The 12,367-nt window shown below is 45.0% G+C and overlaps 1 protein-coding gene across 1 annotated transcript in view; it reads left to right on the top strand.

Moving 5' to 3' along the window:
* Nucleotides 1-12,367, top strand: part of ASIC5 (acid sensing ion channel subunit family member 5) — a 112,198-nt gene that overhangs the window by 8,743 nt on the left and 91,088 nt on the right. The window contains exon 3 of the mRNA XM_033958640.1: nt 4,982-5,288. Within this exon, the coding sequence (XP_033814531.1) occupies nt 4,982-5,288 (307 nt within the window). The remainder of the gene's footprint in view (nt 1-4,981; nt 5,289-12,367) is intronic.

The following is a 12,367-nucleotide window of genomic DNA, read 5'->3' as shown; positions in this document are numbered from 1 at the left end:
GCGCGCGTTATACACGATTTTACAAACCGAGTATAACCATGCGCATTATATGTGTGAGCGCGTTATACAAATTTTTTTTTTCAGTGCGATCCGGCATCCCCCCTGCTAACCGGCATCCTCCCCTCGCTCGCGTCACACCCCCCTCCCCCGCGATCCTACTTCCCCCCCCCCCAGCACCGCAAAGACATCGGTCGCTTACCCGATTGGGCACCGGCACCAGCACCAATGCACAGGACGTGCCAGTGCCCGAAGATCCTCCCTCGTTGGGCTGGGCTGGGCTGGGCGGTGCGAGGGAGATCCTCTCTCTTCCCTGTGCCGGGCTGGACTGGGCTTTGAGCATTTGCGCATGCTCAAAGCCTTCTGGTCTCGCTCTCTCCGAGATTCGCAGGTTCAGAATCTCTGAGAGAGCGAGACCAGAAGGCTTTGAGTATGCGCAAATGCTCAAAGCCCAGTCCAGCCCGGCACAGGGAAGAGGGAGGATCTCCCTCGCACCACCCAGCCCAGCCCAGCCCAGCCCAGCCCAGCCCAACGAGGGAGGATCTTCGGGCACTGGCACGTCCTGTGCATTGGTGCTGGTGCCGGTACCCAATCGGGTAAGCGACCGATGTCTTTGCGGTGCTGGGGGGGGGATGTAGGGTCGCGGGGGAGGGGGGTGATGCGAGCGGGGGGGGGAGGATGCCATTTCGCAGGCCAGAAGAGGGAGTAAGCGGAAGTGGCGGGAGGAGATTATAGCAGCATGCGCGGTATACGCGTGTGCGTGCTATATAAAAAATTTTTTTTTACACAAATGGTTTGGACCCATGCGCTATACGCGTATGCGCGTTATATGCGTGAAAATACGGTATTTATACCCACTCCCATGCGCATGCTTTGATGAGGTCCTCTCCCAGTAGAGACCACAGAGGTGGAAGAGACTTCCTAGCTTCAAGTAGAAAAGTCCACACTGTAAGCTAATTACCCTATATCCAGGATCTTTATTTTCTCTTCCCATTAAGATTAGAGTGAAATATAAAAACAAAGTTCAATTTACCACAGTTTGGGATATAAACATGTGGAGGGGCATAATTAAAAAAAACGTCTAAGTCCCCTTTTGGCCTAAGGCATTAAACCAGGGGTGTCCAACCTTTTGGCTTCCCTGGGCCGCATTGGCCGAAAAAATATTTCTGGGGCTGCACAAATGCGCGAACACTGCAACAAGACAGAGGAGGGAGCCACCAAGATGGTAAACACCCGGGGACAGCAGAGGAAAACACTGCATCGCCCTCGACCGGTGCCGCACAAAATACTTCACGGGGCCGCATGCAGCCCTTGGGTCGCAGGTTGGACACCCCTGCCTTAAACATTGAAAGTAGAAGCAGAGAAAATGTCCATTATCAAAAAAAACGTCCAAAAGGAGGTTTTTTTGATAATGGCCTGCCTCTACGTTCAGCTGTTTAAATGCCCAGACCACCACTACGTCTAAACTTACACCATATAATCAACCTAAAAAAAGCCTAAGCCCAAAAGTCAAAAACAAGGGCTTTTAGGCGAAGGAGGAGCCAGTCCTTCGCCTAAAAGCTGGATTCTGTAACTGATGTCTGTCAAAAACAACACCAGTTACAGAATCCCCGCCTCCCTCTACAACGATCCGGGCAGGAGGGAGCCCAAGCCCTCCTGCCTCGCAGCAGCCCCGAACCCCGCAACACGATCAGGGCAGGAGGGAGCACAAGCCCTCCTGCCCTGGCGAACCACAACAGGAGGGGCCTAAGACAACTGGGCCGATTCCGGTTGGCCCAGGCGCCTCAAGCCCCACCTGTGGGCCGGGTTTGAGCCGCCTGGGCCAATCAGGCCCTAAGGCCAGCCATTCCTGAGATGGCTGGTCTGTCGGACGGACAGGCTTGGCACCCGTCTGTCCGACCAACAATTTTAAGGTACGGAGAAGGGGGGTGAGGGTGGGGGGGTCGTGGGGTCAGCGGGGGGGTCGCAGGTCGGCGGGGGGGCCGATCAGGGGTTTGGGGAGGCGGTCATGGGGGAGGTTGCTTCGAGGGCAGGAGGGCCTGGGATCCCTCGTGCCCGTATTTTAGTGGGGGGGTGGGGGTTAGAGGGTGTCGCCGGGCCAGGAGAGCTTGGGCTCCCTCCTGGCTGGATCGTGTGGGGGGGAAGGGGGTTGGAGATCGCGGGGCCAGGAGGGCTTGGGCTCCTTCTTGCCCCGATGTCAGTGGGGGGGGTCGCGGTTCGGGGGTGGCGCGGCAGGAGGGCTTGGGCTCCCTCCTACCCCGATAGTGTGTGGGGGGTGATATATCGCGGCAGGAGAGATTGGCCATCTCCCCTGCCGCGATGCCATCACTCCTCTACCCGAACTGCTACAACCCGAGGCAGGAGAGATTGGGCATCTCTCCTGCCGCGGGTCGTAGCAGTTCGGGTTGAGGGGTGATCGTATCGTGGCAGGGAAGATGAGGCATCTCTCCTGCCGCGATGGTTGCGGTGGGGGAGGTGGGTAGGTTGCCTGGCCGCTGAACTGATCGCGCCAGTCACCATCAGCTCAGCGGCCCCTTTTTCGGCACTTATACCTGTTTGGTCTACGTCAAAACGTATAAGTGCCGACTAGGCAACCTGTCAAAATCTTTGATTATACATGTTGTATGCCTAGGTGTAGGTCGGCCCACCTCCCGTCCTTTCTTTTTTTTTCAGTTCAATAATTTTTATTAAGTATTTTAAAGGATACAAGAATCATTTAAAGTACATAGAAACAAAATAAAGCTTTCTGTATATAAAATATATAAATCTATGTTTAACTGTATAGGAGCAAAGGCTCCAATTATTAAAAATGTATGTAAGGGATATATAAGATAAAGATGAGAGAGAGCAGTAAAGAAAAAGGAAAGAAAAATGAAAGAGAGAAGAGAGGAGAAGAAAAGAAAAAAAAAAAAAAAAACCACCTCCCGTCCTTTCACCTTCTCAAAAAATGCCTCTTTTCTCTCTGTGCATTTAGAGGCAGGGGAAAGTCCTAAGCTGGTTTTAGATACATCTAAAACCAGCTTTGATTATGGGTACTTGGACAATCAGGCTTTTTGATCGTCCAAGTACCCATTTAGGCCACTTTTTAGACTTTTTTTTTTATTATGAGCCCCATAATGTGCTGTGCTACATGCAGTACTTTAGAATTATCTAGGTCTCTGTTCCCTTTTTCTTTGTACTGGACCCAAAAAGGAGATCCAACCAAGTGCCTTGGAAGCTTTATGCAAATGAGTCCCTCAGTAACAACTTCCTCCCATGTCCTTCAGAGGATGGTCCCTTTTAAACAACTTTTCCTGGAAAAACGTTTCTCAGAAAAGAGTCTGTAACTCAGTCTTTAATCAAGAAGGATAGTTCCCAAAATTTACTGCTTCACAAAGTCTCAATCTTTGAAAGTCCTGGTGCAAACAAAATTACTCAGCCTTAACATTTTCATTCCCTATTTTCTGTTTGGTCTCTCTTACAGGCTTAGGGTTCAAACAGAAAGCAGATCTCTTGCATAATTACTTATACTGTAATAGAAGGTCTGAAGGCCTGACTTCTATTATACCTTCATCCATCTGCTAGCACAAAAGCCACAAATAAACCATTTTCCTTCCCAAAAAAAACAGGCCACTTGGCTAACTATCAACTTTCATGGGAAGTATTGGATACAGAGCAGAAGTCTTTTGGAATCTCTCCTATCTCCACCTCTTCAAAATCTTCAGGAGTTATAGTTGCTTGGCTCTCTAATTCCTTGGTTTTCTTGCTTGCTTCCCAAAGAGTATTAGGTTAGTGACTTCAGCTTCCATGGATTAGGAAAAATACTCTTCCTCTTCTCAGGTTCTAGAAGAAATTCTAAACCCTCCCCCATTTTAGTTTCCTTCCAACCTGTCTTGGTAACCAGGATGTTTCCCAAACCTTCTTCTCTTTTTCCTTTGGGTAGCTAGCAGCCCTTTATTTCAAGATGGTGGATGCCCTCTGTTGACTTCCATTTTACCTGCAACAGGTTTTTTTTATGTTATCTTTCATTCTCAAATGGGTATGATGTTTAGGAGGATATCAGGCTTCAGGCAGCTGCTACCTTACACTTTCCCTTCCTTCTTCCTCCCAATGCACATTTTATAAAATAAAAAGCTTGCATGCAAAAAAACCAACTTGCCCAAATCATTGCTAGACTCTACCTCCTAGAATACTTTGAAAAGACATAAAACTGATTCCAATGCATGGTTCTATATATGTACATGCCATACGATTTTAAAGAGCTCTTTTCTCTTGCAAAACCCTGTATTATATCAGTGAATGCTTTATAAACGTACTCCCATAGCAGTGGCATAACCACAGGGGTAGGCAGGTGCCCGCCCATTTACAGTTCAGGCCCATCCATCCACAGTGTGCATGATTAGTGTAGCTAGTGGGGATCTCTTAGTCCTGCCTGATAGTGTCCTCTCTGGAGCTTCCCTGAGCTATTTAAACCTCAGGGCAGTTGGCGGTATGCTTCCACCCACCGACACTGAGAACCCCCCAGACATGCACAGTTCATATGCATGAACTGAGCACATGTGAACATCTCTCAGCGTCAGCAGCAGAAGCATGTCGCCGACTGCCCTGAGGTTTAGACAGCTTGGGGAAGCTCCAGAGTGGACTCTTTAGCCCAGCAGAGCTTGGGGATCCCTGCCAGCCAAAGTATTAATTTATATTATTTGAGAGAGGAGAAGGGAGGAGGAAACAGTGGGTGGAGAGGAAGTGTGTGGGCCAGGCCCACCCACAAATAGAGGTCTGGCTGTGCTCCTGCTCCATAGTCTACTAAAAAGGGGCCAGTTACTTTCTCTTGCTCTAATCTTCATGCTTGCAGTAACAGTGCAATTTTCCTTTGACCACACCAGTTATGATCCGCTCTCATTCTCATACTCTTTACGGAGTGAGGATCAGCATTTGCCCTTGAATGGAGTTGACACAACATAGGAAGACGCATCCCAGTAATCTGCCCTCTTTGTCTTTGTTGTAGGATTATTGGGGAAAATCCATACCCACTTATTAAAACATCCCGTGCCACCATCAGAAGACAGGACGAAGTATGATCGGGAATTTGCAGTTTCGACCTCATTTCATGGTTTACACAACATTGTTGGTACACGCAACAAGACTCGTAAGATACTCTGGATGTCTGTGGTCATGGGATCAATCTTCATTGTTTCATGGCAGATCTACACCCGTTTCCTTCATTATTTCAGCTGGCCAACCTCTACTTCAGTAACGGTCCAATATGTGGACAACATTGAGTTTCCAGCTGTGACATTTTGCAATTTGAATAGGTAACATCAAATGGACTTTTATAGAAATCATCATATTGCAGAATTCTGTGGTAATGATTTGCTCTCTTGTACAGGTTTTAAATTTTTGTGCTTACAATTACACAATTATTAGAAGAAAGTTTGGCTGATAAAACATAACATACCATACCATAGAACAGTGGTCTCAAACTCAAACCCTTTGCAGGGCCACATTTTGGATTTGTAGGTACTTGGAGGGCCTCAGAAAAAAATAGTTAATGTCTTATTAAAGAAATAACAATTTTGTATGAGGTAAAGCTCTTTATAGTTTATAAATTTTTCCTTTTGGCTAAGTCTTAATAATAATATTGTCATTTATAGCTAAAGAGTCATATGATCAAGAAACTGTTTTATTTTACTTTTGTAATTATGATAAACATACCGATGGTCTCAAAATAGTAACTGGCGGGTCGCATGTGGTCCCCAGGTCGTGAGTTTGAAACCACTGCTATAGAATGTCTTACATCTCACAATCTACAAGGAATCGATGCAGCTTACAATAAGAATTGAATCTAGTTCTTCAAGCTACAACCCTGTACAATCCAAATAAAATCAAGATATTTTAATTAGGATTTAGGAAGAGTTTTCAGAAGCCCTCTGCCCATCTAAATAATTATGTAAAAGTTGTTCAACTTATATGTGGTTAACAGTGGACTAAAAGTAGTTAATGTTGTTGGATTCAAAAAAGGTTTTGTCATACAGTACTCTCCCGAAATTCACAGGGGTTCCGTTCCAGGAACTCCCGCGAATTTTGAAAAACCACGAATACGTTTTTTAGGCAGGGCAGACAGGAGAGGGCAGCTGGCGAGGCAGGAGAGGGCTGCCGTAGCGCCGACGATTGAAGAAAATCACCCGCTGTAGGCTCTGACCACCTCTTCCTGTACTATAGTCGGGCCTCACCAATCAGGAGCTGCTTTGACACGTAGCTCCTGATTGGTAAGGCCCGACTTTAGTACAGGAAGAAGCGGACAGAGCATAAAGTGAGTGATTTCCTTCACTCGCCGGCGCTCCGGCTGCCCTCTCTTGCCTCCTCTGCCCAGTCATTCGCAGTCGGAAAATACCGTGAATGGCCGGGACTGCGAACTGCCGACTGCGAGTTCACGGGGGAGCACTGTATTCCTGAAGGAAAAGTCCATAAATTATTACAGTAGATCTGTGAAAGCCATTGTGATCCATTGCATGGAACATTGCTACTTTTGGGATTCTGTCAAGTACTTGTGAGCAGGATTGGCCACTGTTGGAAGCAAGATACTGGGTTAAAAGGGTTTTTAGTCTGACCCTCTATGCCAGGGGTGTCAAAGTCCCTCCTCGAGGGCCGCAATCCAGTCAGGTTTTCAGGATGTCCCCAATGAATATGCATGAGATCTATTAGCATACAATGAAAGCAGTGCGTGCAAATAGATCTCATGCATATTCATTGGGGAAATCCTGAAAACCCGATTGGATTGCGGCCCTCGAAGAGGGACTTTGACACCCCTGCGCTATGCAATTCTTATTTTCTTTTGCTTTTTGGAAGGCAACAGTAAGCAGATAATAGACTTGGAAGAATTTCTATATTTATCTGGCACATTTTATGTGAAGTTCATAGCAACGCCCTCTAAGGTGCCCTACTGCTCTGTTGCGATGTCTGAGTGGCCAGTCCATTAGAGGACTAGCCCCTCCCATGTTCAAATAGTCTTGTTCTGGGCATTTGAGACTTGGACAAAATTTTGTTCGAAAATGTAGTATAAAGATAGACGTTTTGGTGGTCTGGGCGTCCCAATGGCCTAGACATCCAGATAAAGAATTTTTTAAAAAAAAAAGTTCTATTAACATAAACATAACAATTTGCTTCTGTACCGCAGTACTGTGAAGCTCTATGTGGTTTACAAAAGCAAAGCAGTGGTACCTCGGTTTACGAGTGCACCGGTTTGCGAGTGTTTTGCAAGACGAGCAAAACATTCGCAAAATCGGCGCCTCGGAAACCGAGCGCGCTTCGATTTGCGAGCGCCCCCCCCTGCAAACCGGCACCCTCCCCCCACCGCCATCGGGCACCCCCCCCCGCCGCGACCTGAGGTTCCCCCAACCCACCCGAACCCTCTTCTTACTTTTCTGTAGCCTCCGCAGCGGCACCGGCATCAGCATGTCCTGTGCGTGCCGGTGCCTGAAGATCTGCTTCCTGTGCTGGGCCTGAGAGTTCATGCTGATGCCGGCGCCGCTGCGGAGGCTACAGAAAAGTAAGAAGAGGGTTCGGGTGGGTTGGGGGGACCTCATGTTGCGGCGGGGGGGTGCCCGATGGCGGCAGGGGGGGTGCTCGATGGTGGGGGGGGGTTGCGGATCGCGGGGGGGAGGGTGCCGGTTCACGGAGGGGCCTTCGGGGGGAGCAATGCCGGTTCTCGTGGGGGGGGGGAGCAGCGCTGCTGGCCTCGGGGGGGGAGGGGAACCTATCAAAGCGAGTTTCCATTATTTCCTATGGGGAAACTCGCTTTGATAAACGAGCATTTTGGATTACGAGCATGCTCCTGGAACGGATTATGCTCGTAATCCAAGGTACCACTGTAGTTGCAATTAGATGAGATGTCTTAGTTACCTAAGTACTTACCGGTATTAAACAAATACGTTTTCAAGTGTCTCCTAAATTCTTGATAGGTGCTAGAAATCATGATAAAGAGATTTAGATCTTTGTCCCAAGATCCAGCCTGATATGATAAAAGGCGATGAAGGAATCTTTTGAATTTACATCCTCTAACAGATGGAAAGGTAAATGTTGCATGTAAACATCTAGACCAGGGGTGCCCACACTTTTTTGGCTTGCAAGCTACTTTTACAATGACCAAGTTAAAATGATCTACCAACAATAAAAATTTTTTTTAAAAACTCACAAAGCACACTGTACGCAGAGAAAATGTTAATTATCATTTATATTCGGATATTTTTTCAGAGGTCAAGGCAGATGACTTTAAAATATGCAATGTCACCTCAGTAACAACTATACACAAATAGAAAAGCGGTTTGTAGCGCAGGGAGCTGCGCTGAATGCCCCACGCTGCTCCAAACGCTCATAGGCTCCCTGTGCCAAAAAATGCTATCGCAGTTTAGTAAAAGGGGGCCATAGTGCAAAATATAGACAGCAGATATAAATTCTCAAAACTGACACATTTTGATCACTAAATCTATATATATAAAATCGGAGGTATGTATGTGTGTATGTATGTATGTGCCACGATCACGCAAAAACGGCTTGACCGCTTTGAACGAAACTTGGTATGCCGATCCCTCACTACCTGGGGTGATATGTTCTGGGGGTCTCGCGGCCCACCTGCACACGTGGGCGGAGCTACAAACAAAAAATCAGATTTCACCCATTCATGTCAATGCAAAATTGTAAAAAGCTATCATTCTCTCATTAATTCCAACTACCTGGGGTGATATGTTCTGGGGGTCTCGCGGCCCACCTGCACACGTGGGCGGAGCTACAAACAGAACATCAGATTTCACCCATTCATGTCAATGGAAAAAATGTAAAAAGCTGCCATTCTCACAGTAATTCAAAAACGGCTTGACCGATTAGAACGAAACTTGGTATGCTGATCCCTCACTACCTGGGGTGATATGTTCTGGGGGTCTCGCGACCCACCTGCACACGTGGGCGGAGCTACAAACATAAAATCAGATTTCACCCATTCATGTCAATGGTAAAAATGTAAAAAGCTGCCATTCTCACAGTAATTCCAACTACCTGGGGTGATATGTTCTGGGGGTCTCGCGGCCCACCTGCACACGTGGGCGGAGCTACAAACAGAACATCAGATTTCACCCATTCATGTCAATGGAAAAAATGTAAAAAGCTGCCATTCTCACAGTAATTCAAAAACGGCTTGACCGATTAGAACGAAACTTGGTATGCTGATCCCTCACTACCTGGGGTGATATGTTCTGGGGGTCTCGCAGCCCACCTGCACACGTGGGCGGAGCTACAAACAGAAATTCAGATTTCACCCATTCATGTCAATGGAAAGGATGTAAAAAGCTGCCATTCTCACCGTAATTCCAACTATAAAACACTTTCTATGACACTATAACCACTAGGGACATCGTTTCTATTCTACCATGGACACCATACATATAGAGTTTGTATGTTCTAACTGTGTTTGTAACTGTTTCCTTCATGCACCCCAGTTCATAATGTTATTACATTACATGAGTACTCACATATGCTGAACTAGGAACACAGGTTCCATTCTGAACCGGGAAACAACTGCATGGAGTTTCTTTTCAACCTGAGTTTCCACATATTGAGTTGTTTAAATCAATACTGGAACTTTTGGATGCCACTTATTCCAACACATCTTCCTTTTCAGTTTAAGAGCTTGCAAATTCCTGTGAGACTTGCATTCTCTATCACAATCAACAAATCACAGGGACAGACTATTACATACTGTGGAGTGGATTTAAGATCCTCCTGTTTTTCCCATGGACAACTCTATGTTGCTTGCTCAAGGGTGGGTTCACCCAAGAATGTATATGTTCTTGCTCCTGGAGGTGAAACTAAAAATGTTGTTTATAATCAAGTTTTGTGTTAGTTGTATTGTATTCATTTTGTCAAATATTTCACATTATAATTTGAATATTGTACTTTTTATAAAGCTGTTAAAAAATAATTTCATTCACCACTATAAAGTATCTTTATTTGATTCCATTTACAGTGTTATTGCTATAATTAAATACCCGTGCAACGCCGGGGCATCAGCTAGTTTAAAATAAAATCATTTTTCCTACCTTTGCTGTCTGGTGATTTCATGAGTCTCTGGCTGCACTTCCTTCTTCTGACTTTAAATAATAATAATAATAATAGTTTATTTTTGTATACCGCTACACCATCAGTTCTTGGTGGTTTACACAGTAAATTACAAAGTATTTAAGATACAAAGCCAGATGACAGTGTCTTATAAAAGGAAATAACACAATTCAATAAAAGATACTAACTGACAAAGTACAACCCTAACTTATTCAAACAAAGTATGCATAATACAGATTATTTATACTAAGCTTCTGTAAACCTTATTCCATAAAAATAATAAAAATCCATTTATCAAATTGATATTGATATCTATTAAGTATTGTACTGTTTAAATAGATAGGTCTTAAAATCTTTCCGAAATTGCTGGTAAGTGAGGGCTGGAGTAATAAGAGCATTCAAATATGTATTCATTATTCCTGCTTGAAGCGCCAGAGTCCTATCTAAAAATTTCTTAAAACGGCCCGCTTTCGCTGAAGGAAAATAAAACCAGCCAGTTCTACATATATTTTTTTTACATATAAAAAATCTAAAATCAGCAACAAGATAAGATGGGGCCAACCCAAATAAGACTTTGTAGCAAATGCATCCAAATTTAAACAACACTGTAGCCTCAAATGGCAACCAGTGGAGCCTTTGATAATATGAGCTGATATGATCATGTTTTTTTAGATTAAAAATCAACGAATTGCTGTGTTTTGAATTAATCTTAATCTACTAGTTGTTTTTTTATGAGCACCCAAATATTATTATTATTATTATTTTATTTCTTATATACCACCAAAGCCATAGTAGTTTGAGGCGGTTTACAATAAAGAAGGGCTGGACAATCAGCGAATAGTTACAATCAGTGAATACAGATACAGATACAGATAAGCGAATAGTTACTATCAGTGAGTACAAATACAACAAAGAATTAGCAAATACGGTTTACAACAGAGAAGGGCAGGTCAATCAGCGAGATGTTACAGTCAGCGAATACAGATACAATAAATATGCGTGTGCGGGGAACGGGTGAAATATGAGGGACAAAAGTAAGGTGGGCAGGGCGAAGGGTAGGGAAAGAGAACTTGGGGAACAGGGGAGGGAGAGAGGGCTAGGTTGTAGTTCGGTTGAATAGGCTAGTTTTTAATCATTTCCTGAAGTTTAGGTAGGATGAGGAGTGCGAGATAATCCAGCATTGAGAGAATTGATGATTGAACCAGTATTTTAAATGATATAAAATCAAAATATTTTCTAATGGTACGCAACTTCCAAAGAGTAATAAAACATCTTTTGACCAATAAATCTGTATGAGCTTTAAATGATAATGTATGATCCAATGTAACTCCTAATATTTTTAAAGTAGGAACTATTGGATAAGTTCGACCGTTTACTGTAAGTATCGTTTCCGTAAGCTTATCATTAGGGCTAGCCCTAATGATTTGTCTGGGTTCAATTCCAATATTTATTTCTTTCTGCCTCCTGCATGATTCCTCTCCTCTAGACCTCATTCCATTCCTCAACCAACATCTCCCTCTGTCTCTCCTTGAGTCCAACTTTTTCTTCTTCTCTCCCTGCCCCTCCCCTTCCTTTCTTTCTTTCTTTCTTTCTCTCTCCCTGCCCCCTTTCTTTCTTTCTATCTGTCTTTCTTTCTCTCTCCCTGCCCCCTTTCTTTCTTTCTATCTGTCTTTCTTTCTCTCTCCCTGCCCCCTTTCTTTCTGTCTGTCTTTCTCTCTCCCTGTTCTCCAAAGCCACCACCGCCAATATCTCCCTGCTTCCCTGACGCCAGGCCAGGTGCGTACAAGTCTTCCCCTCCCCCCCCCCACCATCAATTCTGACATCAGAAAGGAAGTTACAGGCCAGCCAGCAGCGAATGAGGGAAAGCTGTGGGCCCGGCGCTTGTACGCGCCTGGCATCGGGGATGCAGGGAGAACAGAATGCAAAGGCAGCATGAGTCTATCGTGGAGACCAGGATGGGCTCCGTGATCAACTCACATTGCCTTTGAGATCTACTGGTCAATCATGATCGACCTTTTGGGCACCCCTGGTCAAGACATATGGTGGTTTGCCTTTCAAAAATAGGCATTTTCTTACTGCCAACTTAGATGTATGTTTTGAAAATGCCCCTCATAGTCTTATATACTGTATACAAGCTTAGCATAGAATTACAAACATAGTACTGTTTGAGTTTTGCTTGCAGCTACAACTGCCTTTTAATTAGGACTATGTGCAATCGGCCTTCTTTTCTCTTAAAAAATAAAGAGCCTTGTGTTGGAAAGGGCCTTGTGCATCACCAGACCTC

The sequence above is a fragment of the Geotrypetes seraphini genome, chromosome 1, assembly GCF_902459505.1.
Source record: "Geotrypetes seraphini chromosome 1, aGeoSer1.1, whole genome shotgun sequence".
Classification (NCBI taxonomy): domain Eukaryota; kingdom Metazoa; phylum Chordata; class Amphibia; order Gymnophiona; family Dermophiidae; genus Geotrypetes; species Geotrypetes seraphini.
This window is presented reverse-complemented; position numbering and strand designations above follow the sequence as displayed.